Genomic DNA, 25,450 nt, shown 5'->3' with positions numbered 1-25,450 from the left:
GAGGTAGAGGCTGGCTCTGCATCTGAAAAAAAAAAAAAAAAAAAAAAAAAAAAAGATAAATCGAAGAAGAATCCCGAAAAAAGGAAAAGCAAATTGCAACTTCTGATCTGCTGTGCCATAGATAGCTCGCAATTAATGTTGTATTATCTTAGGCACTCACAATATTTTGTAATTACTACAAGACTCCTTGCTTGCTTTCCCTTGACCCAGACTATAAACATATTCCTAGTTCCCTTCCAATATGCGCCAGTGATATCTCAATATAATAAATAACTCGCTGTATCGACAGTGTGAAAAAATGGTATTTTAGTTGGGCGCTGAGCATCCCCCCCCCCAGACGAAAATCGCAGAGCAGATGTGCAATTGTTGTGAGCTTCCTGAACTCCTCCCTTTTTTTTTCTCTTCTGTTCTTTTCTTTTTTTTTTTTTTTTTTTTTTAGGGCTGTGGTCCTCTTCTTCGTCGGCCTCGGTTTGGACCGTCTGGACGCTGTGCTAATACACCCCTCAGCAGAGGATCGTCCTTATTCTTATCAACATGATGTACGCGAACGTGTCTGTTAGAGTATCAAATGTCAAAACGTTATCCTGCAGACTTATCTAAACGACATAAAGAGCCACGAGACAACAGACATTGTGTGTTGAGACGATGGTGACATACCTCTGCAAATTGTCCGGCCTTGGATACTTGTGTTCTCTATCTGCACAGAAGGGACAGACATATCCGGGCGAATCATGCACCAAGCCGTGCCGTATCATCTCATTTTTGCGCTTGAAACCTTTCCCACCTTCGGCGCGGGGACACCCCTTCACGGGACAGTAGTGTGGGCGGGCTGAAGAATGCACATTAGCGTGGGAATTGAGAAGATATTGAGTTTGGAACGGCGCAGCAGTACACCCGTCGAACGTGCACTTGTAGCCTCCAACCTGGGGATTCGTCAGTCCGTCGATGCTCATACGATCCGCTACAGACGCGATGGCAGCCGGCGGCGAGGCAAGAGCGTAGGCGGGTTGGAGGTTCTTATTGGAGGCGTTGCTTATATACTCGGCGGGAGAGCGATGCGAGGATCCGCTGGAGGCCGGTCCATATGGGCTGGAGGCGAGGGAGCTGGGAGACGGGAAGCTGCGCTGCTGATATGCTTCACTGGGGGAGATTGGGGGTGACACACGACCACCGGCAGGTATTGACTGGAAGCGCGAGACACCTACGTTTGAGGATCGAGAAAACGCTCGCGCGTCGCTAGGTGGGCGCATTGACAGGTCCCTGTCGCCGGCTGGTGGTGGTATTTCTGTCGGGAATTGACGCTCAATATTCAATTCACGAATCGACGGTAGGCTCATATTCTGGCCGCTATTACTATCGGACTTGGACGAGGCTATCTGCAAGGGGGCCAGCTCGCCAGACTCGGGCGATAATAAAGACTGCGATCCATTCTCTGTTGCGCTGTGGCGTCCGCCGAGCATGTGTGGTGGGCTTTTAACATAGTGTTTGGGGCTAGGCAGGACGTCGTCACGAATGGAGAGTTGGCCGGTTGAGGCTGTCAGGTCAGAGCTGGGCTTATCTTGGCCGTGGTAAGACGACTCGAGCTCTCCACTGGCGGCTAACGCCCCGGCAGCGAAAGCTTGGAGATGATGTGCACCATCGCTTCTGGCGGTCTGCGGCCGCTGGACATGGTCGGCATCGGCCCAGTTTTTGCTGTCTCGAGGGAGACTCTTCTGAGAGTCGTCGTCGTCTTCGGTGGCTTCAAGGTCATCGCCGCCAGCCAACGCCTGGCGGCTCGCGGTTTGTGCTATCTCGGGAAGACGACCGTTGGCAAGGTAGGTGATGAGGACAGTATCACCAGACACGGGTTGGAGCTTTGGGCGATTAGACTTGGCATTTCCGTCGATGGGAGGAAGACTGACTGAAGCGATTGGTATGTCCGGGGGAGGGCTCTCTGTGAGTTCGAGCTTGGGATGTACCGCTTTCATCTGAGGAGAGCCTGGCGGGTCCTCGTCTGCATTGAACGAATCTATCTGAGCATAGTCGTTGTACTGTCCTAGCGGTGGCTGTTGCGATCGCGATGACTGCATCAAGTGTTCCTGGCATTGACCTTGGGACTGGCTTTGTCGGGCTATTAGTTGCGGAACCGTCGTCATGGTTCAGTTGTCCAGGAGGCCACCGGTCAACTCTCCATGGCACCCTGGGGCATGCGGGGGCTATAACGCTTTGGTGCAGACAGGAGGTACTTTATCTGCCTTGGAAGCTGACGAGGATGGATGGAACACGCGAATCCAGCAGCTCTTTTCTTCTCTTTTTTTTCTGCTTTCTTCTCCTTTTCCCCTTTTCTCTCTCGCTCTCTCTCTCTCTCTCTCTCTCTCTTTTTCTCCCCTGCTGTTTTTTTCTCTTTCAAAGAGCCGCTGGCAATGCGAGTCGAGAGCTGAGCAGATTTGAAGGGGGACCGTAAAGTCCCTCTATGATTCTCTACGGATTCTCTGGTCTCCTGGAGTTCCTCCCAGCCTTTCGTCCTGTGTTGGGAACTGTTCAGGATCTGCCCCCGCGCAGCTTATGCGCGCGTTTGTGAGTGTGTGTGCCTTTTTTCTGCGCAAACGGCACGTGAACGTGAACGTCGTTTGGGTATCGAATAGACACCACGCCCAGTCTGTAGGAGCCGTATTCAAAGCTAGGGAAGGATGGAGAGTATGGCTGGCAAGAAATACGAGAAACTGAGGCGAGAGGACGCCAAAACGGCGGAGGACAGACAATGCGACGCAAAAAAATTCAGGACCAGGCAGTCTAGGCTCGAATGGACTATAATGACATGCGATAACTCGACGCTCGAGATGGATCGACCGCAGAACAGCAAGCAAGTCCAGAGCTGATGCTACTCGTACTGTAGATGGGTCGAATGGCGGGGGATGGACAATTAGGCGGTGGTAAAGTGGTCTAGCGCATAGTAAGAGCAGCTGCTGTGCTGTCGCATTCCGTGGACGACGCCCGGCCTTTCTGCGTGAGCGGTTGTGCACGCTAGCAGCCCGTGAGTGTGTCAGTCAGTCAAGTCTGTCAGATGCTGGATCCTGCTGCAAACAGCACACAGACAGCGAGAGTGCGTGAGAGCGAGGGAGGAGAGCGAAGGCTCGAATCTCGATGGAGCTGCTGCTGGGAGGCCGTGAAACAGCGCCATTGGTGGTACTACGACTACATGCCATTGCGCCTCGTCCCATTGCCTAGCATGCGGTAGGTCGAAATGCGGACCCTGCCCAGCCAGAGTTGAGAAGGTCTCAAGCTTCATGTCAGCATCTCTTCATGCAACGACGCGCAGCCGTGATGGGGATTGGGTGCTGGCAGTGGTGCCTGACCGAATCGGCTCTAGGCAGAGCGATGGGGAGTCTTAGAGGCATTTGCGCGGTGGCAGATAGCGCACCGCAGGTGCTAATATGTATGCAATATGCAGGGAGGCAAGTCATGGAGGTAGCAGTGCTAGTACTAGGTTAGCAGTTGGGTGCCTGCTTGGTGCTGCAGCAGGCAGGACGAGGAAAAGCATGTGGGAACGCGGCAGAGCGTGGCAATGCAAGTGCAGATGCAGAGCAGAAGCAGAGCACAGAGCAGCGCTCGCTGGAGAAGACGACGGACATTTGACATCATTCCAAAGCCAGCGGAAAGCTAGCGATAGTCGATATCCGGAGCCCACCTCCAGCCAGATAGTGCGGCAGGGCCAACGACAGCACTTTAACACAACACCACCCGTCTTAGCATCAACCTAAATGAATCGTCTATCCGGGCGGGAGGGTCTTCTCGTCTGCTCTCTTCCCACGGCACTCCCATGGCATCTTATCTATCCGCCGCCGTGACCTCGGTTAAAAGGCAGCCGACCCACGCCGCCCAAGCTTCCGGTGTGGCCCCGATCTCGAATCGCTCCAGCCGAGGTCAATTCTAGCACCAAATTCAACGCGCTTCCCCGGATCGGAGTGACATAACCAGGCAGAAAAGCAGTAGACCAGCTCTCAAAACTTGAACTCTTGATTCTGCGAAAAGAAAAAGGTGAACAGGTTCTGCCGCTGTCGATTCCTCTGCGTGTCCCGAGTAGGCTATAAATTGCACTTGTATCTGAATCCCTACCTGCCTAGTCCATTTGCCGTGCCTTGTATGCGTAGCAAGCACATGCTCCAGATCTAATCGCAGCTTTCTTTCTTTCTTTCTTTCTTTCTTTCCTTTTTTTTTCTTGCCCTTCCGCTGTCGCAATCACAATGGCTCAGTCCAAACCGGCCATTTCACCCTGGGGCGGCGCTGTCGCTGGCGCAACCGGAGCCGTCATAGCAAATGCCTTGGTGTATCCTCTGGATATGTAAGAATTTTTTTGTTGTGTTGTGTTGTGTTGTGTTGTGTTGTGTTGTGTTGTTGTTGTCGTTGTCGTTGTTCTATGCCATTTCCAACGCTGCTGCTAACTTACATGCTTGCGATAGCGTCAAGACGCGGCTACAAGTCCAGGTCAAGCCTTCCGGCGAAAAAGGCGCGGATTCTTCCGATGAAGTACACTACACGTCGACCTGGAACGCCATCTCGCGGATCGTGGCAGAAGAGGGCCTCCAGGGCCTGTACGCCGGCATGAACGGCTCTCTGGTTGGCGTAGCGTCTACGAATTTCGCATACTTCTACTGGTACACCGTCGCCAGAGCGCTGTACGCAAAGTCTGCGGGCCCTTCTGCGAGCGCGCCCTCCACAGCGATAGAGCTCTCCCTCGGCGCCGCTGCCGGTGCTCTGGCGCAGCTCTTCACGATCCCCGTTGCCGTTGTGACGACTCGCCAGCAGACCGCTGCAAAGGCGGACAGGAAGGGCCTCATTGCGACAGCCCAGGAAGTCATCGAGGGGCCGGATGGTGTCAGCGGACTTTGGAGGGGTCTCAAGGCCAGTCTTGTCCTGGTCGTCAACCCGGCCATCACATACGGCGCCTACGAGCGGCTGAAAGACGTCTTTTTCCACGGCAAGACCAAGCTGCAGCCTTGGGAGGCATTCGGTAAGTATCCATTACCGAGGTTATCACTCTGATCCTTGTAGGAGCGTGTCCTAACAGTTTTAGCCCTGGGAGCCATGTCCAAAGCTCTGGCGACGATAGCTACTCAGCCCCTCATTGTTGCCAAGGTGGGCTTACAGTCAAAGCCGCCTCCTGCGAGAAAAGGAAAGCCATTCAGCAGCTTCATAGAGGTGATGCGATTCATTATCGAGCATGAAGGCGTCCTCGGGCTCTTCAAGGGGATGGGCCCCCAGATCTTAAAGGGCCTCCTTGTCCAGGGAATTTTGATGATGACAAAAGAAAAGTACGTCCATTCCGCCAGAGTGCAGCCACTAGACATTCCACTTTAAAGTACAATGCTAACTTTTTTTTTCTTCCCCCCTGATAGGGTTGAATTGCTTATGGTGCTATTTTTACGATACCTCAAGTCACTCAGCCTCTCGAGAGCACGGGGAGCTATTGCGGCTTCATCAGCTGCGACTTTGGCGAAGAACGCCACACTGATAACTCCCTTAGTAAAAAGCTAATCTCGTATTTTCTGCTCCTAGTTGATTAATGCTTTGTATGATAGACGCTATCTCTATAGCTAGGTATATAGTACTATACGGACCTGCCCACGCTTGGTAGCCTTGTAATCTTTAGGCATATGAATCTGATGATCTAAAGTATACATGTTTTGTTCTGATTTACACCGTAATTTATTATGGACGATTTTAACCTTTCGAAGCCTTGGCTCTTCTTTCTACTTTCCCTTGCTATGTTCTTGAACATCTACCGCGTATTATTCTCTCCCTTTAATATGAAAAAGAAAATAAAAAAAAAAATAAATAAAAAAAAAAAAAAAAACCATAAAGCTATATTTTATCCTGAGAGCCCGTCCCAAATATCTATAACATTTTTATAATTCGCCTGTTCTCCAGCCAATTTTGGTATGCTTAGTAGATAGCTAATGAGGGATGTTGAACGATAAATGGCCACTGCTCGTAGTGGGCCGTCCCAGGGAAGTCCCATATATAATCAAAAAGCCTCCCAGTCGCCGATTTGGATGGGAGAGTCGCTAAATATATCGCCGCAAAGCTCTTGGGCTGCTCGATGCTCCCACAAGCTCTCAACAACTAGATATGTGCGGCCGTGGCTCGTATTAGACGGCTCAATGTCGAATTCGGGTGATCGAATGACGGCCCCTGAGTCTTCGACACCACCCTTTGATTCTGCTAGAGTACGCGATTGTGACTCTGGGCCACCGATAATTAAGATCCGGACCATCAAAGCGGGTAGGGAGCGGGTATCATAATGCAAAGATTCCGACAAAGGTATCGAGCTTTGGAAAGATGCAATAGCTCGAGTTACCCACGTCGCATCAAGAGATGCCCTCCAACGCTGCCCCTCTCCTCTCAAAGTGAATGGTGGCAAAGGTGTTCGTAGTTTTCCTGCAGTATCAGCCGGGATAGGTTCCATAGTAACCGGTGTCATAGAACCAATTCGTAATGTAAAATCAGCAGTCTGTTGTGCTTCAAACGTCGAGCAAACCAAAGTATAATCTCCCGCTTCAAGCATATCAAGCTCAGCAGAGGCGCAACCACGACGATACTCGCCCGATGAAACGACCAAGTCTTTCCTCCTGACTGTATTTGCACGTTTCCCTCGCGCCCAAATCAGATCAATATGTACGTGGACATCTTTATTGCCCGTGGCTAGCAGGGCGGATATAGGGGTGGCATGAGAGACCGAGAGTTTATACTGGGGGTTTAGAAAATATGTCGTACACCCCGAGTTTCCTCCAGCGTTTCGTCTATTCCAGGCGCCCTGTTGTTCTGCAAAGTATCTCATCTTCTCTTCAGCTTCTTTAACATCAATCGGTCCACTGGAAAAGAAAGATAGCGTGAAGGTGTAGCTGGCCAACGCCAAGTTCTGTTGATCGATAACAACAGTGTATGCTTTACCAGCCCTGCTTTCAATTCGCGCGAGTGTCTGGGGAGAGTCAACTAATGGCCCAGAGTAGGTTGGCCCATCGCTGAGCTGGACCTTGTATCCTTGTCTGTCAAATACTAGAATGCTCATGAAGCCGAGTTGGCTAGCCACAGCTGCTAAAGAGCCAGATTTATTGCGAGCTATTTCGAGTTCGGCATCTGCAAAATGACGGCTCAGTAAGATCCATACCACTCCACCCGTCTGCGAAACGATTGAAAATTGCGGATTTCGCACCAAAGATGCCGCAAAATCTTTAGTGGGAATGTCCCAAGCAAAATGGTGGTCTTGGCGATGGGTAAACAGGACAGGGTTCCAATTGAGATACATGGACTCGAAATGCTGAGCGATATCCTCAATAGACAGCCAAAAGGTACCCGCCGAAGGTGAATTGGCGCTGCCGCTATCCAGGTCGGATGAAGGGGTGTCAAACTTGGGCCTCCAAGGGTTTTTGACCAAGAATTTGCGACTCAGTGAATCAATGTCTTGCACGGCATAATCATGTTCCCCTATAAGGCCCATAACATCTCCTTCTTCGGCAGAGATGTGACCAGTACCGAGAGTAATGATGACATTCTCCATTTCATAAGCCGTCTTGATCCTGTTCCATGTCTCGTCTATATCAAAAGCTTCTCTGCTGCGTGTTACTAGGGGTATGAACCTCAACAGATTGCGGCTGGTGTAGTCCTTTACCTTTGGAGAAATAGTTGCTCGGGTATCCAACCGGTAAGGACCCAAAGGTCAGTGCCCGAATTGCTACCGGGAAAATCATAACCACCTCTTACTTTGAGGTAGGCCTTTTCGAGTAGCGCCGGCCATAGCAAGCAAGGATTTTGTCGATTGATAACAAAGAGGGCCCGGTCTGTGCCGGAAGCTGGCAGCCGATCATCTACTGTGACTCGACGAGCACAGCCGTTGAAATTTAGCCTGAAGATGTATTTTCCAGAGGGAGAAAGCTTGGGCCGGCCCCTTTCGTGATCAAATGGATGCATGATCGTGGAGAGGACCTAGACATGCCGTGTTAGTTAATTGGCATAACGACATATACAGCACATCTACTTACTGCATGCTTCCCAGTCCAAATCTTCGCAGCGGCAGAAAGACTGGCGACGACTGAACAATCGGTAGTAATGTCCTGCACCAAGTCGAGCCTCGTGCTTTCAGTCATAAGATCATCATCCTGGCCGGCAGAGAAGGGACCAAAGAGCTCATGTGGCCTGTGCCATGCCAAAAAGTTGGCTACTTGGTCTTCGGAAAGTGGAAAGACGGTATCATCGCTAGATATCTGTCAGAATAGGTCTATGATGGCTAGTCTCTAAGTCTCTATGATATAATGAAGACGCATAGACTGGTAGGAGCCTCACATAAATGGTTTCGAGTCAGGCCCAAGTTGAAACTCAGCATCTAGAGGGTCATGACTCCAGGGCGGGTAAACGTTCCCGTGAAGTCGTGAAGCGCCTTGCAACAGACCTAGGCCATTGTTGGCCGGTGACGGTGAAGAGGCTGGTAGCTGAGCTTTGAGCTGTTCGGCGAATTTGATGAGCTGCTGACATCTGCGGCGGAATCGAGCTGCGTCTTCTTTACTGATTCCTTTCTCCGCAGCTGCTCGCATATACAGCTCGGCCGCCTGTATAGCATAGTCTAAAGCTGTCTGGCCGGTTGACGTTGCGAGCAGAGACTCTACGTCCTAGGAAGAAAAGCATTGTCAGTAAGCGCAGGCTATCTTATGAAGGGAGAAACACCGAGCATATGCCGGCGTTTCCAGAACGAGGGCCTACTGTTGCTCTCTTCTCCATGCCTCAGGTAGGGGGCATTATAGCTTCACGAAGCTCATTCTATATAGCGATGGCAGACAAGGGAGATGACATTCAAAGTGGGTTTAAGAACAACATGCACCTAACGGGATACCTTGCATCATGGCAGTAGCTCCTTGCCAAGCTGAAAGAAAGCCCGTCAGTAGGCTGGTGGTCTATTCGCTATCTCGAACCAAAGACAGCTGCTATTGGACAGCTTTGAATATTAGTAATACTGATGCTGCACTACTAGTGGCAGTCGAGTCTGGGCATAGAGTAGACGGCGACACTGCTTATGATATTGAAGACAAAAGAGAACAAGAAGAAAAAAAATAAATAAATGATCTCCATGCTGAAAGGCTCTTTAGCAAGTTTCAATAAAATTAATCTCATCGCGTTGGAATCATTCGTTTCAGTCCAGCTATAAATTGGAAGTTTTGCGCTCATGTAGGTGTACTTGAACACATAGCAGCAGCTCGTGCGACGCTAGACGGCCATGGCAACAAGACTAGATAAGCCAGGTCAGTATTATTGATGGGTATAGTGGTATCATGTCGTTATTCTAAACTAGCTCGTCTATTTCGTCTCTGAAATCTCTATGCAGCTGAGATAAATTATAAAAGGGTTTCATAGCCTTTGGCCTCTGTATTGAGGTCTTGATAGGGCCCATGTACCTAGATGCGGTCTCGCATCCAGTGTTATCACTGCTTCTTTCCCAGCGTACACTCTGAAAGTTTGATATTCTCTTTTTCCCCCTCTCCAAGAGCACCGAATCTGTTTGCCGTCTTCTACGATATGAAGCGATTTGATGAGCATCTCTTCTCCGAGGACCATCAAAGCTCATTTCCTCTTCGCTATTCTCTAGGCATGGCTCGTTTTCAACATCACTGAGGCTAGCGGCTTTGGCAGGCGTAGTAGCTCTACCGGCTGTTCGTGGAGGACTGGGCAATACCCATTCACTAATGCCTTCTTCCCACCGCCATCCGGAGAAAATCGTGCCGAACTTCGGATCAGCCGGAGCGGTAGCAGACAGGCTCTCCGCAAAGTTCAGATCACGAAGATCTTCAGTCTTTTGGGCGAGCATAAAGGCAAGATCTTTTTGAAGCCCGTGTTCAAACCAGTCGGGCACTTTCTCCTGATCCAGCCTTGAGTAGAGATCAGATAATACCTCTTGGCTAGAGGCTGAGCTGCTGCGCCGGCGACACTGGACAATGGTACATAGAAGGATGATTGTCTGCTGATATTGTTTACCGTTATTCGCCTTGATGTCGATTGTATGAGCCATGTTTTCAAATTCCTCGGTAACTCGTCTTTTAAATGTGACGTTTGCCAGGTCTGACTTTGCCACTGAAAGATAGCGCGCAAGGACGAGCAGGAACGAGGCATTGTTCTGAGGACTTTTTCGGCTCTTATATCGTGCAATGAGCGAGATGCTACGGTCAAGTACATAAACGAGCCGTCTCCATGCTGACTTTCTCTGTTCCTGTTCTCCAAGCACAATTTGTGATTCCAATGTTAGCGCCGCGACTGCTAAACCAGCCGCAACGCGGATTAGAACCTGCTCGATGGCGTTGCACTCTGCGGTTTTAGGCCGGCTGCCTCGAGCAAGGGTCCATATAGCTGAACACATAAATTCGACAATGTGCGGTTTCGCGTTTCCAGAAGTCAGTCCTTCGAGGCTGGATATCCAGAAACCAGAGAAAGCTCGCGAAGACAGCGAAGACGACGAGAGACGCCCTCTATTGACCAAAGCAGACACACACTCAAAAATAGGGCCCGATAGTTTCTTCCCTTTCAACGAATTCAATAACGCCCAAAGCGATGTGAGATCTTTGCTCTCGCCGAAGTGAGTTGGTCTAGCCTGCAGCAAGGAGATTTGACGTTTATTTATGGAGGCAACCAGCTGATTAGCCTCCTCATTGCCATTCAAATGAACACATAGGCGTACTAGGAGATTGCAAAATTCCGATCGGAAGAGCCCATCCAAAATAGCATTTGATAAGAGATGTATAGCTTGAGAACGAACCACCAGCCTCAATGGTCGCCATCCGGAACGGTCTGCTCCTAGGGTTTCAAGCTGGTCAAATAGGTCTGAAGTTGCGTTAGATATGTTCCATATTGATTCGTCCCCGTTATCTTTTAGCTGCTGTCGATCGTATGCATCTATATTTGCGATACAGGCTGGAATTCTGCGCAAACACATAGCAAGTAGCGATTTACCGCGATGATGCTTTCCCTGAGGGGTAGTTGAATATAGTAGTCGGTGTAGCCAGTGAAATATTGCTTCATAGATGCGATATGGCTCGCTAGGTACATGTCGCCGAATCGCATTTAGGCCTTCAATCATGTCGGCTGGAAGCGAGTTTAGCAAGCCGTACTCGATATCGATATTCTTCACCGGTGTATCAACTTGATCTCGGATCTTTCGCCAAACGGGTGTGAGGAAGTCGACTGATTCGGACGTTGGGGATACGTTTCCCAGCTTCATAGCCCCTAGAGTACGGACGGTTCGTGGGGGCGTTGTGACAGATTTGTCGGTAACGGGCGCCGCTGCTCTCTTAGCCCTTTGGCCGTACGTAGAGCGAACGCGCTTCGATGCCGAATCTTGTCCATTGTCTGAAGTTCGTTTGGATCCAGCTGAGGGCGATGGAGGTTTTTCGGATACCAGCTTTCGGAGGCTAGCTAGGCGCGACTGAAGCTGGCGTAGCAATCGTTGGCATCGTGCGGCGGTCCATTGCTGAGGGCGGTCCATTGCTGAGGGCCGTCCGAATCCGAAGCTCTGGAGCCTGCAGAGAGTCGCGATCTCGTGCTACAGCGTCGAGATGGAGGCACAGCTGTCGCTGCCTCCGCCACCCAATCCATTAAAAAAAAAATACCCGATTTAAGAGCGACCAAAACTAATAATAGCTACAAGAAAAAAGTAGAAGAAAAAATGCGATGCGGTTGCTTAGCCCAACATCTTTAACGTGTCGTGTGCCAGCATTGCTTTGCAAAACAGTTATAAAGCACTACTCTTTCTGCTTGTAGCAGTGCGGCAGTCGGCACAAGCTTCTGTTTACTTTCTTCCGTTTTCGCACTAGATCGGAGCGAAGACCCTACTAGGGGTTTTCCTGTTTCGTAGAAAGCCCAGCACTTGCGGGGTACTAACGGCTTACCTATAAATACTGAGCCGAGCCAGGTACAGCCCATGTACCCCGCCGCTCCGAATTGCCGGACCGTATGCCAAATTTTTTTTCTTTTTCTGCCGGAGCCGATTCCTTTGGTGCGTGACTGACTCTTTTCAACCCAATTCTTCAAGACGTCCCAGTCATTTCCGACCAATATTTAAATGACTGGTCTCTTTATTTGTTCTAGAATATCTCGTCTCTAATCGTCCCGCTTTCTTCATCCCCCCCGTGTATGACAATGGCGGCCGAAGCACAAGTAGCTGCGAATCCCCCTCCAGGTAAAGAGGCCCCAAGTATACAGGGCTTTTGTCGACAATCCGGCTGACCATACTGGTACATCCCTGTAGCTGATGCTGTCGATGACAACGCCATGTCTACTCCCGAGAAAGCTGTGGTTGAAGGGGAGGCTGAGGCGGAGGCAGAGGTTGATCCTGCGGCCGAAGGTATTTAGTCTATGCCGCCATTGCAGCTTCAAGGTCTAACGGCATTGTGCTTGATATAGCTATTATAAACCTCACAATCGTCCTTCCCGATCCCGAGGCTGAGCGAATGCAAATCATGGTGGGCCTTGGAACAAGCCTTCACCCAATCATTGACTTTGTATTAATACAATTGCTATAGGTATCAACCCAAGAGCAGGTCCACGAGATCCGGCAATCCATCATCGACTCTCCTGCGGCATTCCAGTATACATGCTTCCACCTCGAGTTCCAGGGCCAGAAGGTCAATGACTTCATTCCCTTGGCCGAGATCCCGGAGCTTGGCACGGAGCCGGAATTTCGCTTGGTACCGGACCCATATACCGAGAAGGAGGCTCGCATCCATCTGGTGAGGATTCGGGAGCTTATTGGCGCCGCTGGCAACCGCTCCGATGCCTCCCAGGGTATCCTCCCCGGCCTGTCTCTTTATGAGTCTGTGACCAAGAAGCTGTCGACCGAAACCGAGGGCAGTGAGGAGCAGTCTCTTACAAAGGACTATGACTTCCAGGCCATTCCTTCACTCACCAGCCTCGTCCCCGAGCCCATTGACCCGGCGCCCAAGACAGTCAAGATGGTGGCTCTCTCATCGTGGAACCCCCCACCTTGCCATCTGCAGCAGCGGGGCCATCTGCTTTACATCGTTGTCACCACCAACGAGGGCGAGCAGTTCCAGGTCACTGCGCACGTGTCTGGCTTCTTCGTCAACAAATCCTCCAACGCCAAATTTGACCCCTTCCCGCGACCCGCACCCAAGGGCCAATCCGCCCACTCTCTTTTGAAGCTGATTGAATTGCTGTCGCCTTCCTTTTCTGACACTTTCAAGAACCTCCAGGAGTACAACGGCCAGAGAGATCCCCTGGCCACCTTCCAAATCACCAACGCAATCCCCAACTCGCCTTGGGCTGTGCCACCTCCCAGCTCGGCTCTTTGCACACACTCTCCCGATGTCACGAGACCCCAAGAAACATATCTACTCGCTGGTGTCGACAATACCGACACGCTGCGTGACTGGAATGAAGAATTCCAGTCCGCAAAGGAGCTTCCCAAGGAGACCGTACAGGACCGAGTGTTTCGCGAGCGCCTGACTTCCAAGCTCTTCGCGGACTACAACGACGCTGCCGTCAAGGGCGCAGTCCTAATTGCGCACGGAGACATTGCGCCGCTGAACCCCACAGAGACCAAGGATGCGCAGATTTTTGTTTACAACAACATTTTCTATTCTTTTGGAGCTGATGGCGTCGGCACCTTTACCTCGGAAGGCGGCGATGAGGCTGCACGTGTCGCTACAGGAAAGGATGTAGCTGGTGTGCAGATGGTGAACCAATTGGACATTGACGGCCTCTTCACCCCGGCTACCGTGGTTGTCGACTATCTTGGAAAGCGCATTGTCGGCCAGAGCATTGTTCCCGGCATCTTCAAGCAGCGTGAACCCGGCGAGCACCAAATCGACTACGGTGCGGTGGATGGAAAGGATGTTGTCGCTATCAACGACCAGTTCACCGCTCCTTTCGCCCAACTCTCCAAGGCCCTGAAGGTTAAGCAGCACCCTGTTTGGGACAAGGACGGCAAGCGATTCGATCTTGAGGCAAGCGTGGAAACGAAGGGATTGGTGGGTACAGACGGTCGTAAATACGTTCTCGACCTCTACCGAATCACACCTTTCGATATTGCTTGGCGAGAGGAAACTTCCACCGCGGAAGGCCAGACAGAGCCCTCAGAATATCCCCACAGGATGACGGTCCTGCGACCTGAGTTGGTGGATTCTTTCGGCCGCTATCGTATGAAGCAGTGGATTGATACCGAATTGGCTCGTCGTGTCAAGCCCAAGGCAGAAGACGCTGAAGCCAAGGAGGAGGCCAAGGAGGAGGCCAAGGAAGAGGCCAAGGAAGAGGAGGCCAAGGAGGAGGAGGCCAAGGAGGAGGAGGCCAAGGAAGAGAAGGACGAAGCTGCAAAGACAGATTCCAACGAGGCTGAACAGAACCAGCCCAACCTAGCAGATTTCAAGTTCGGACTCAACCCCGACGCTTTCAGCGGCCAGGTTCCTCGCACCGAGGAAGAAAAGGCTGAGCTCGAGGCCGACGAGCAAGAAGTTAGGGCGGCAGGAGAATACCTTCGCGACCGAGTCATTCCTGAATTCTTGCGCGAGCTCACTGATTCCGACATCAGCTTCCCTATGGATGGCCAGTCGCTTGGCCGTATCCTGCACAAGCGAGGTATCAACATTAGATACCTTGGAAAGATCGCTTCGCTCGCTGTCAACGATCGACTCCGCTGTCTGCGCGAAATCTGTATCCAGGATATGGTTTCTCGCGCCTTTAAGCACATTTCTGCCATCTACCTGCGCTCACTCCCCGTTATTTTGGCGCCCTCTTGCATTTCTCACCTCCTGAACTGCTTGCTTGGCCATCAGCTCAACGCTAAGCCTGTCGCAGATATCGACCAGACTTTCCGCGAGTTATATCCTGAGGCTGATTTCTCGTTCGAGACGGTCACTCCTGAGTCGCTTCGGGAACAGATTGAACAGCAGGTCTCCAACCGCTTCCGCTACCAACTTGGTGCCAACTGGTTCAACGAAGTTCGTCCCGTACAGCTGCTTCGTGATATCTGCATCAGAGCGGGTGTCCAGGTTCTAGCAAAGGACTACGTATTCGACAGCGCCGCTGCCGGAGCCGCTGCTGGCCCTGCCCAGCCAGAGCAAGCCAATGGCGAGACCAAGGCCGAGCCTAAGACCGAGACCAAGAGCAGCAAGAAGAAGAAGAAGACCAGAGAGAGCTCACCTACAGCTCCTGCAGCCCCCGAGGTCGTCTCTACTTTCACCCCTGACGATATTCAGAAGGTTGTGCCGGTTGTGAAGCACTCTTGCCCTCGAAGCTCGCTCGCCGAGGAGGCCCTCGAGGCCGGACGTATCTCCATCCTTCAGAACCAGAAGAAGCTTGGGCAGGAGCTGTTGCTGGAGTCACTGTCCCTCCACGAGCAGATCTACGGTATTCTCCACCCTGAAGTTGCGCGAGTCTACAACAGCCTGTCCATGCTGTACTATCAGCTTGACGATAAGGAGGTCGCCGTGGAGTTGGCTAGGAAAGCCATTATTGTTTCGGAGCGCACTGGCGGCGTTGACTCCGCCGAGACGCTTCTCAACTACCTGAACCTCAGTCTCTTCTTGCACCAGGTCGGAGACAGCAAATCAGCGCTGGCCTATTCCATCCACGCGCTGAAGCTGTGGAAGATTATCTACGGACCTGGCCACCCAGACTCGATCACCACGATCAACAACGCGGCCGTGATGCTGCAGGGTGTCAAGGCTTACCACGAGTCTCGACTCTGGTTCGAAGAGTCGCTGCGTGTTTGCGACTCCGTCTTTACCAGACAGTCCATCAACTCCGCCACTCTGCTATTCCAGTTGGCTCAAGCCCTCGCGCTTGACCACGACTCAAAGGCGGCTGTCAACCGGATGCGTGAATCCTACAACATCTTCCTTGCCGAGCTGGGTCCAGAGGACAAGAACACCAAGGAGGCTGAAAGCTGGCTGGAACAGCTGACCCAGAACGCCGTGTCGATTGCCAAGCATGCCAAAGACGTGCAGGCCAGACGTATTCGTTCCGGTCTCCGGTTCCCAGCGCAGACTGCGCAGGCCGTGGGCGCAGCGCCGCAGCGTGGAGCCCCCCAGATGGACTCTCGCAGCATTGACGAACTCATGAAATTCATTGAGGGCGCAGACTCCAAGACCAGCTCCAAGAAGCGACCTGGACGCGGAAACCCCAAGCGACGAGGAGCGGCCAAATAAAGAGAGAAGAAGAAGAAAAAAAAAGGCCTATGAGCGTACCACTTTGTAGCAGGCATGATTTTACCGCTAATTCTCGATGGTGACTATGTATTAACGAGAGATGCCATAGTTTCATGAATGGGTATGGGGAAAGGTTTTTTTGTTAAGGACAAGGATGGCGGCGGCTTAAGTGGAAAAATTCCTTGGATGTGCTGTTCATGAATGTATTATATAGTGTACAGGAGCATAAAAGAAGGAGGAAAAGCAAAAAAGGATCATGTATATCTATCTACGTACTATATAGGCGGGCTTCTGACATGACATTTAGAAGCAGACCCTGAAAAGATAACCTCACTCATCAACGACATATGAAGACAAATCTACCTCTCAGCATTAGTGGCCGCCAAACAATCACATGAAGATATGAATTTGCTCCTTCCATCCTACATTGTATGTCACTCGTTGAAGTTTCAAAATGCTTGCTCTTGAACAATACTGTCTCTTTTCTTTTCTTTTCTTTCCTTTCCTTCTCTGTTTCTTTCTCTTTTTCCGTTCAAATACAATTAAACTAGACGTAACAGGCATTTCTGCTCAGCAGACACGTAACTCAATTCATACAATAGCCGCCTTCGTTAACCAGGTATCACACCCATAAAACACCGGAAAAAAAAAAAAGAACCCATCAGTTTAATGAGGCACAGTGTCCTCATAATGTGCCCCAACTCGTGCGCCTCCCTCCCATCGTTTCCATTTACCCTTTAACCATTCCGTATAAAAGTACAGACCAATATAAAATAACAGAAAACACATGCAAGAAATAAGATTATTCCCTTTTTCTTTTCTTTTCTTTTTTTCCCCCTTATCCCCTCAGTAAGCCAAAAACACCATTTTTATGAACCGCCTTTCAGGGCAGCGCCGATTGAAACGCCTCGCCCTACTGGAGCGTGATATGCGCCTATACTTTGGAATCCCCTAAATGGGAGAAAAATTCAGTCAATATCGAAAATCAGAAGGCAGCGGACAAAAAAAATATTATATTGGGCTAGGGCTGATTCAACATACTTCATCAAGTCAAATCCTTGTTCCTCTTCGGCTTCATCGCCAGCATCTGCAGGCCCTTGTTGACCGGATTTTTGTGGTCGAGATGGACTGCTTGGCGGTGACTTGCCAACCGTTGGAGGACTGCTGCTCCGTGTGGGAACCTCTCGAGATATCCTTGAAGGGCTGACTTCGTATGGCGCCATCGGCTTCAGCGGCGTGCTGCCAATATCGGCATATTTCCAAAACGGCGCCGGCGAGCTTGTCGGCATGTGCTGGCTGGGCCGCTGCGCAGTGCTCGGGGGTGCAAGCTTGGGGTGCACTCTGGGCGGCGCAGGGGTGACAAACGATGGGTTGTCGTCTTGCAGATACGACGATGTCAAGGTTGGCGATTGGGGGTGGAAGCCGGGCAGCGGCGAGTCGGTTGTCGTTGATTTCCTTGCTCGGGGCAGAGGGCTTCCGTCGGCGGTCAAGGCTGAGCTCAGGCCGGTCTGTCGATCGTATGCGCGATCTGGCGTTGACTGTATGGCGCGGCGCGAGGATTGGGGAGGCGGCGACACAAGCGGCGATCCTCGCCGCTTCTGCGCGGATGGAAGATCCCTGGCTAGCATGTCTTTGGGGCCATGCGTAATGTAATTCAGTTGGCTCGGCGATGACGGCACCGATGACCCTCTGTGCCCGCCACGTCCTATCTTGTACGCATTTCTGACCATTTCGTCCCGCGCTTCAGGTACAATATGCCATTTCATGCCCTTTCCAGGCTCGTCGGTGGTTCGGGCAACCTTGTCGAAAGACTTGTTCAGCGACAGATTATGCCGGATAGAATTCTACATTGCAAGGATCAGCATTTACTTTCAACCAACATGACATGTCGATGCGACTGCATAGCTACTCACCTGCCAACCAGCCGCGTGTTGGTGACGATAATAGGAATAACTACTCATAATAAAGTTATAGATGCCGTTGAGGTTGAGCTTGCCGTCCGGCGCATTGAGGATAGCCTGCGTGATCATCTGCGCATAGCTATACTGGGGCTTAATGTGTTGGTTATCGTCAAGACTAAGGTCTACGCCGCTGGCTCCAAGGATTCCTCCGGGAGTGCTCGCTGCGATCGGGGACTTTGCAATCGCCGCAGCGTTGCGACCGTGAGATGAGGTCGGTGTGCCCGGTCGCTTCTGGTCTACCTTGCCAGGTGTGTCTAGGCCGTACCGGCGAATCTGCGCGTTGGCGGCCTTTGGCGTCCCGATAGCCCGTCCGCATCGCTGAAGGAAGGTAGGGTGAATGTGAAGCGCACTCAGCTCTGACGGAAGCACAAACATCATTTCCACATTGCCGATTTCGATCACTTCACCACTGGTCAAGGCATGTGATGTCTGGGCCTTGACGGGCTGGCCATCCACCTTTGCCCCGTTGCGGCCCTTGACGTAGAGCATCCATTTTTCGTCCTTGGAGTTGAAGGAGATGGATGCATGCTCGCGCGACACCATCTTGCTAGGGCCGAGGTCGATGTGCACCGCATCGTGGGCTGCTTCAGCGCCGCCGCTTGCCCCGCCATGCGACACTTCTGGTGCGCGTCCAATGTTGACGTTGAGCTTGGTGATGTAGTATGTCCAGTCCTGCGCCGCCACCTTGGCATATGCCTTGACACCGTCGCCGTTGGCCTCGTGGATGGCGTTGGAGTGGTCCTTGCTCGCCTGGGCCGGCTGCGTCTTGAGCTGCTGCGTCACCTGCGCCACCAGCTGGTCATCTTGGGTTCTCGACGACTCAGCCTCGGGAGCCTGCGATGCGGGTGCGCCGTTTGCGTTGCTGGTGTCGGATTGGTCTGGCGACCGGGCCCTCTTGCGACGCTTTGCGGGACGGCTGGGGGACGAGCTCTCGACGTCGGCTGCGGCGATTTCCTTGTCCTTGCTGCGCACATCGCGCCGGCCGCGCTGGCCTCTCTTTGCCGACGCCGGCATGATAAATGGCTAGTTTTCTGTGCAGTGCGTATAAGTAAAAAGATGCTGGTTGTCGAGGTTCGCCCGTGCGTTATCGTGGGTGGAGGTTTTTTTATAACAAGTGATGACGACGGCGAAAAGCTGCCAACTTCGAAGCTGCGGAGATGCCCTCTAAGCGGACGATGGCGTTGGGAATAATATTTTTTCTCTCGGTTGCCCAGTCTGCTATTCCCTGCGGAAAAGCTAAAAGCTGCTGTTGAAAGACGCAAAAGGCGACGGTCCCGAGGTGGCGCATGCGAGGCCACAAAGCCTGGCGATCAAGTTTGTGCGCCCCAGGCTGGCATTTAAAAAAATGCTTTTGTGCTGTTGCAGACAGACAATGAATCAATCCAGAAGTGCCCAGGTATTTTTCGGCGGCCTTGACGACAGAATCGCGTTCGCGTCTGCCGACCCACCACTTAAGAATGGGCGGAACTTTAAAGTGGTCGGGGTACCTGGGTACTTGCGCGGGCCGGTATCTTCGTTAGGGCGCTCCCTCGGCGCAGGGTGAAACAGGGCAAACCAGGGCGTGGGGTCCGCCGATGCGCTATCGGAGGTACTTGCGCGAGCGTAGCGGCCAAGTCTCTGCGGTCGCCCAGCTACCAGCTGCAGTGTCGCTCCCCATACTACTTAGTACCTAGTACGGAGCCGCGGAGAGCCAAACAAGTGCAGTCAGGCTGGAATTTGACGTCGGCAGCCAGTCTTGGATTTATCGATATGCACACAGGAATAGCCGCGCAAGAAGCCCTGAGAGCGATCTGTCTTTATCCCTTTCTCCCTTGCTATCCCTTCCAGGTCTGGTATCCCTTGGAGCAATATACCTGTAGCAGTGCAGACCACAATAAGGGCAGGGCGTTTGATGGAGGGGCACGCTGTCTGTAACTTGTATGGTGTCACCAAGGTACCTTGGTACCTGTATCTCTATTTCTGGGTGCTCCGTATAAGAGGCACTGGGGACTACATACGACCTGCCTGAGCACTTGTAGTACTTGTAGAAGAACGGACCAAGTACTTCTACTTGCCACTGGTGTACACGTTCCATGAAGATTCGCACAGCTACGAGTATGTGGCAGCAGGCATCAACCCTACCTAATGCTAATGCCTCGTCCCGTTGACGAAACAGAAGCGCATGGCAGAAGCGCACATGCCCGGGCACTGACCAGGTTGGTGAGACCATGACCATGCCTAGCACCCTCCAACATGTGCGAAGCCCTTACATGCATATTATCCTTGCTGCTCTAGCGCCGAACAGGCCGCTGGGCGGGCGGGCAATAGTATTTGCGGCCGAACGTCCATGTTGGCTGCGAAATCCTTGGCCAACCAACCGGCTGGCTAGCAGCGATTTGTCGAATGCTACGGAGCAAGCCAAGTCATTCTTTCAATTTTGGGCGTGTTTTCAACCGGGCGTCGGCAGTTTGTGCATCTGCCGCAGTCTGCATCCAGAATCGCTACCGAAGGCGGCTGAAACATTTGCTTGCAGCCCTCAAATAGAATAGACCTTGCTGGAGCCGCCTCTTGTTGAATTCGAAATCTCGACTCTCGATGAAGCTCTAGGGCTGCTCACCCCCAACCGCGACACACCATGGCTAGCGAGCAGGTCTACGGCGTCACGCCGCCAATCTCTGTCAACCTCCCGACCGAGGCGGAAAAGCGCGCAAGCGATGCCCTCATCGAAGAGCTTCGGCGCCAAAAGACGTTCGAGAGCCCGTCAGAAACCGATAAAAGGCATGTTCAAGCACGGATAGTCGCAGCAGCCCTGCTTGTCTTTCTTCCCCCGTTGGCTGACCGGTTGAGCCATCTAGATGGAAGGTCCTCGCTTCGCTCCAAGAGATTTGCAACGAATTCGTCAGAAAAGTCGCGACAGAGAAAGAGCCCAAGAACGAAATCCTCATAAAAAACGCCAGGGGCAAAGTGTTTACGTACGGCAGTTTTCGTCTGGGAGTCTTTGGACCTGGCTCGGATATCGACACGCTCATCGTTGCGCCCAAATATGTTACTCGCGAAGACTACTTCAAGCACTTTCCTGACCTGCTGGTCTCAATGGCGCCTCCAGGCGCCATCACAGACTTGACTGTTGTCACGGATGCCTTTGTGCCCATCATCAAATTTGAGTACTCCGATATCAGCATAGATCTAATCTTTTCCAGAATCATCCAAAAGCAAATCGCTCCCGATTTTGATAATCTAAAGGATTCCAGCTTGTTGCGTGGTCTAGACGAGGCCGAGCTACGATCCCTGAACGGCACCAGAGTGACGGATGAGATTCTTGCTCTTGTCCCTGAAGAGAGTACATTCAAGCTTGCCTTACGAGCCATCAAGCTATGGGCGCAGCGCCGGGCCGTCTACGCGAACATTATGGGTTTTCCGGGCGGTGTCGCCTGGGCCATGTTGGTAGCTCGTGTTTGCCAGCTGTATCCCAAGGCCGCGACGTCAGTCATCGTCAACAAGTTCTTTCTGGTGATTGGCCAATGGCGATGGCCGCAGCCCGTATTGCTTAAGCCCATTGGTAGCGGCCCCCTCCCAGTCCGCGTCTGGAATCCCAAGGTATGCATTGGAAACGCTGCTCTCGACCCCGTCCATAGACATGCTAACGCGATTGACTACTAGGTTTACAAAGGCGATTCTTTCCACCTCATGCCCGTCATTACCCCAGCGTATCCTTCAATGTGTGCGACATTCAACATTACCCGATCCTCGATGACCATTATTCAGCGCGAGCTGCGACGCGGACTAGAAATTTCCGAGCAAATCATGGTTGGCAAGAGGCCGTGGAGTGATTTGTTTGTTAAACATACGTTTTTCACCCAAGGCTACAGGTATTACATCTCAGTCGTCTCTGCCAGCAAGGACAAAGAAGCGCACAAGGTATGGTCGGGCTACGTAGAGTCCAAGGTTCGGATGCTCGTGCAAAAACTGGAGCAACATTCGTCCATTGCGCTTGCACATGCGTTCAATAAGGGATACGACCGACGGCATCTTTGCAAAAACGATCACGAGATCGAGCAAGTACAGGAAGGAAGTCTGGAATTTGTCATCAAAGATGAGGGCAAAGATCAGCCCAGCGAAGAAAAGGCTCCGAATCCCGAGGAGAAGGAAGATTCTTCAGAGTCTACCTCCCCAGTCGAGGTTTTCACCACCACTCATTACATTGGCCTTGAGCTAGAAGAGGGTATGGATGACCCTTTCATCCCCCATGTCTCTACACTTTGTTCTGTTTTTTCACATTCGGAGATTCTTTGTCTTGTGATGCTGATTTTGCAGGTGCCAAATCTCTGGATTTATCATATCAAGTCGATGAGTTCAAGGTCCTATGTACCAGTTGGAAGAAGTATCAAGAGGAGCTGCAGCCGTCAGTATCTCTAGGTGTACAGCACGTTCGAAAGTAAGCTATGTTGCCACCGCTTTTTTTTTTTTTAATCGAAGAATATTGGTTGATAATTGGCAAAGTTTCAATCTCCCAGACGACGTTTTTGAAGCCGGAGAAACGAAGCCTCAGAAGAAGAGCGCTAAAAGCCTGGCAAACAAGAAGCGAGGCCCGACAGAGGTAATACGATCGTATCGACTACTTCCCCCGCGCTGTGGGATGCGATACCTTGAATCCAGTCTCCTAAGGAGGGAGAGAGCATACTGACTGGTTGACAGGACAACACCCCGCCAGCAAAGAGACAGCAAGCCTCAGTTGTAGCTGCTGGTTAACGAGAAACACGTACTGTGCCGCGGTTCAAGCCTCCATTTCCGTTTGGACAAATATTTTTCTGAAATTCCAAGCTGACGTTAAGGAAGTGGATGATTCTTTTTTTTTTTTTTTGTTTTCCTGCGCCGTCGTAATTCCGGCCAGTATTATCTGGAAACTCAGCGTACACGGCCGGCCTAATAGTTTTCCAAACCCCCATTGCTTTTCTCCATCTTTTTTTCTTTTCTTTCTACTCTTTTCTTCTTTTTTTGCATTGTCTTTGTCTTGTTTCGTACTCCTCCATCTTTGAGGCGGGCATACGAAGTACATATAAAACGGCGCCTAATCTGATATTAGCAGGGCGATGATAGCGGGCAGCTGCGGTATCACCACCTTATACCGCATATTCTACGATTCCGTAGCAAATAACCTTCGGTCGTATTAACACTGGCGCAAGGGTCCTCTGGGATGAAACTACCTCCCCTTTTTTTTTGTTCAGACTTGCATTTAAACCCGTAGCAGGGGATTAAATTTAGATAGGTAGATTTGGTTGCCATAAATGCAATTACATTCCAAGACATTGGACACTAATCTGCGAATCCGTGAAGTGCGTGAGACAAGAAGTCGTGCTAGGCTCATTTGTACTCACCAAGGGAGTGTCCCGTCGATTATATGTCCAGTCAGATTGCAGTGCCTGCCCTTTTATCTTCCTAGTAGCTCATAGTTTTATGATATGTAGCTTGGTCATATATTGCGCCCCTATTAAACTTTCCAGTACCTTTTTCCAGTCCCTCTCCCTCAAAACACAGTGCCAAGGGAATGCGACATTGCAAGCCAGGGCCGTTTGTCATCATAGATCGTCATCATCCAAATCGCTGCCACTAGACCACTCATCCTCATACGCAGCTCCAAGTTCAGCCAAGCCGTTTGCCAAGTTCTCCCTGTCCTCTAGCGGGATGCTCAGAGCAACTCGTGATCGCAGGTCCTTCATCTTGTACACAATCGAGCCGTCAGAGGCAAGAGACGTGTGGACGGATATGTTGTTTTCGTCTTCAAGATCATAGTTGTATATTGATGGGAAGCTGTCGAGGATAGGGTAAAGGAGAGAAGTTTCATAACTATAGTCTCAGTTAGTTTCTGTGCTTAGCATAATGATGCAGCGCTTTTTCATAAATACTTACTTTCGAACGACTGTGTTCCCAATAATGGGGCGTTCGTTTGTCGCAGACTCATCGTTAGAACCATCGGGTCTCCGCATGCCCGACAGTCTTCCAAAGGCTCGACGGCTGCTGCTCCCCATCTTGACACCATCTTTCAAGCTTCCAATCTGTGACAAGTCCATATCTGGAAGCTCTTCTTCCGACTCCAAAGCCGAGGGTCCAACAGACATGCGCATATTTGCAATCGTCTGCCGCCCAGACACATTCAGGCACTCCGCCATATCCGCCAGGCTGACAGGCTGCGTCTTCCCATCAAGTCGTCGACGAGATGGCAACGAGGCGCTTTCCGCGGCCGTGGAGAGCAACGCGGAGATATTCCACGCCGAACCGTTATCCAGCCTGACGCCTGTCGGAAGGCGGCCTTCGGGGACAGCCAGCGGAACCACCATGGAGGCCTGAGCACACGCTTCATTCAGGCTCAGCGCCGTGTTGGCCAGCCTCAGCCGCCGCTTCTCCCTCGCAATCGTCGACACCGGGCCCTGCAGCCCCCAGACCCAGATACAAGTCTTGGGATGCTCATCCCGCAGCGCCTCCAGATACGAGCTGGCAAATCCTCCCCAGGCATCGTCCAGCGTGGTGTACACCTGCACGCCCTGCATCTGGTCGCACTCCTCGACAAACGGCCGCCAGTCCCGGTCGACAATCTCGTCCTCCTTCTCCAGCGCCGCGAACAGCTCGGTGCCCATTGAGAAGCGCTCAAACGGCATGATGCTCGAGTGCAGCTCATAGTCGTAGAGCTGCACCAGCGACTTGGGGTGGTAGTAGACGCGCGAGAAGTCGGACCAGTAGCGCACGTCTGAGGCCGCGAGCTTGGCTGGCTTGACGCCGGCGTCGAGGTCCCTTTGGTAGTCGATGGATGAGACGGCATTTTCCTTGTGGACTGCAGGTTTGCCGTGCCTGGGGCATAAAAGGTGTAAGCAAAGTAAAGAGGAGTAAATATTTCATGTTTTCATGTAGAAGAATAAAAATAAATAAATCTTTGTTTATAAAAACTCACCAGAGAGATGCTACAGCCGCATCCTCGCTCGGCGCATCATACATGGGATTCATCTTGCGAAGAGACCCAAACCCGCCCTTCAAGTCATACACCACCGTCCGCGGCAGAAACGTGTCCGATCCATCCTCGCCCACGCCAGCCCTCCAGTGGATGTTGTGGTCGACATAGGCCGTTTCGTCTTCAGAGTAGGTGAAGTACGACTCTTGTGTGTTCCAGAAGTGAGTGGCGACGTAGTTGCTGAGACTGCCCAGCTGCAGCGTCACAATCTCACGCATGGCTGCTGTCTATGCAAGGGGGCGTTATGCGTGAACAATGAAAAAATGAAGAGATAAAACTAAACGAGGAATGGTGAGTCAATGAGTCATTTCAGCTGGTAATTCTTTATGTAA

General features: G+C 51.6%; 8 protein-coding genes across 10 annotated transcripts; 3 read left to right on the top strand and 5 right to left on the bottom strand.

The window, feature by feature from the left end:
- Positions 1–32: 32 nt before the first annotated feature.
- On the bottom strand, positions 33–3,585 carry TrAFT101_011287 (uncharacterized protein). Its single transcript, XM_024901457.2, has 2 exons — positions 658–3,585; positions 33–553 (listed from the first exon to the last, which is right to left on the bottom strand). Exons 1-2 carry the CDS (start codon positions 2,133–2,135, stop codon positions 436–438), a joined length of 1,596 nt encoding a protein of 531 aa, XP_024755087.2. The 5' UTR covers positions 2,136–3,585; the 3' UTR covers positions 33–435.
- TrAFT101_011286 (uncharacterized protein) lies at positions 3,330–5,738 on the top strand. 2 transcript variants are annotated; one of them, XM_024901464.2, is made up of 4 exons: positions 3,330–4,321; positions 4,440–4,990; positions 5,054–5,291; positions 5,376–5,738. In XM_024901464.2, exons 1-4 carry the CDS (start codon positions 4,224–4,226, stop codon positions 5,512–5,514), a joined length of 1,026 nt encoding a protein of 341 aa, XP_024755086.1. In that variant the 5' UTR covers positions 3,330–4,223; the 3' UTR covers positions 5,515–5,738. The 2 variants fall into 2 exon arrangements, with proteins under 2 accessions (XP_024755086.1, XP_065985335.1); XM_066129204.1 differs by lacking the exon at positions 3,330–4,321 and having other exon boundaries at positions 4,333–4,990.
- A 53-nt stretch (positions 5,739–5,791) lies between these two features.
- On the bottom strand, positions 5,792–8,862 carry TrAFT101_011285 (uncharacterized protein). Its single transcript, XM_066129203.1, has 5 exons — positions 8,734–8,862; positions 8,320–8,642; positions 8,019–8,232; positions 7,649–7,962; positions 5,792–7,589 (listed from the first exon to the last, which is right to left on the bottom strand). Exons 1-5 carry the CDS (start codon positions 8,749–8,751, stop codon positions 6,005–6,007), a joined length of 2,454 nt encoding a protein of 817 aa, XP_065985334.1. The 5' UTR covers positions 8,752–8,862; the 3' UTR covers positions 5,792–6,004.
- Positions 8,863–9,246: 384 nt separating this feature from the next.
- Positions 9,247–11,739, bottom strand: TrAFT101_011284 (uncharacterized protein). Its single transcript, XM_024909097.2, has one exon. The coding sequence runs from the start codon at positions 11,498–11,500 to the stop codon at positions 9,311–9,313; it is 2,190 nt and encodes a 729-aa protein (XP_024755084.1). The 5' UTR covers positions 11,501–11,739; the 3' UTR covers positions 9,247–9,310.
- A 300-nt stretch (positions 11,740–12,039) lies between these two features.
- Positions 12,040–16,178, top strand: TrAFT101_011283 (uncharacterized protein; the record flags this gene model as incomplete). Its single annotated transcript, XM_024901455.2, has 4 exons — positions 12,040–12,193; positions 12,263–12,358; positions 12,418–12,476; positions 12,537–16,178. The coding sequence occupies exons 1-4, from the start codon at positions 12,148–12,150 to the stop codon at positions 16,176–16,178; spliced, it is 3,843 nt and encodes a 1,280-aa protein (XP_024755083.2). The 5' UTR covers positions 12,040–12,147.
- A 28-nt stretch (positions 16,179–16,206) lies between these two features.
- TrAFT101_011282 (uncharacterized protein) lies at positions 16,207–19,588 on the bottom strand. Its single transcript, XM_024907134.2, has 3 exons — positions 18,092–19,588; positions 17,220–18,022; positions 16,207–17,129 (listed from the first exon to the last, which is right to left on the bottom strand). Exons 1-3 carry the CDS (start codon positions 19,151–19,153, stop codon positions 17,048–17,050), a joined length of 1,947 nt encoding a protein of 648 aa, XP_024755082.1. The 5' UTR covers positions 19,154–19,588; the 3' UTR covers positions 16,207–17,047.
- Positions 19,589–20,455: 867 nt separating this feature from the next.
- TrAFT101_011281 (uncharacterized protein) lies at positions 20,456–23,498 on the top strand. Of its 2 annotated transcripts, XM_024909096.2 has the most exons (6): positions 20,606–20,896; positions 20,974–21,715; positions 21,779–22,340; positions 22,433–22,553; positions 22,619–22,715; positions 22,814–23,498. In XM_024909096.2, exons 1-6 carry the CDS (start codon positions 20,754–20,756, stop codon positions 22,865–22,867), a joined length of 1,719 nt encoding a protein of 572 aa, XP_024755081.1. In that variant the 5' UTR covers positions 20,606–20,753; the 3' UTR covers positions 22,868–23,498. The 2 variants fall into 2 exon arrangements, with proteins under 2 accessions (XP_065985333.1, XP_024755081.1); XM_066129202.1 differs by having other exon boundaries at positions 20,456–20,896; positions 22,619–23,498.
- Positions 23,224–25,427, bottom strand: TrAFT101_011280 (uncharacterized protein). The gene is made up of 3 exons (XM_024901458.2): positions 25,062–25,427; positions 24,026–24,961; positions 23,224–23,962 (listed from the first exon to the last, which is right to left on the bottom strand). The coding sequence occupies exons 1-3, from the start codon at positions 25,334–25,336 to the stop codon at positions 23,695–23,697; spliced, it is 1,479 nt and encodes a 492-aa protein (XP_024755080.1). The 5' UTR covers positions 25,337–25,427; the 3' UTR covers positions 23,224–23,694.
- Between the last annotated feature and the right edge of the window lie 23 nt (positions 25,428–25,450).

The sequence above is a fragment of the Trichoderma asperellum genome, chromosome 7 (assembly GCF_020647865.1).
Source record: "Trichoderma asperellum chromosome 7, complete sequence".
In the NCBI taxonomy this organism is placed as follows: Eukaryota; Fungi; Ascomycota; class Sordariomycetes; order Hypocreales; family Hypocreaceae; genus Trichoderma; species Trichoderma asperellum.
Note: the sequence above shows the minus strand (reverse complement) of the source record. Positions and strands in the feature narration are given on the sequence as shown.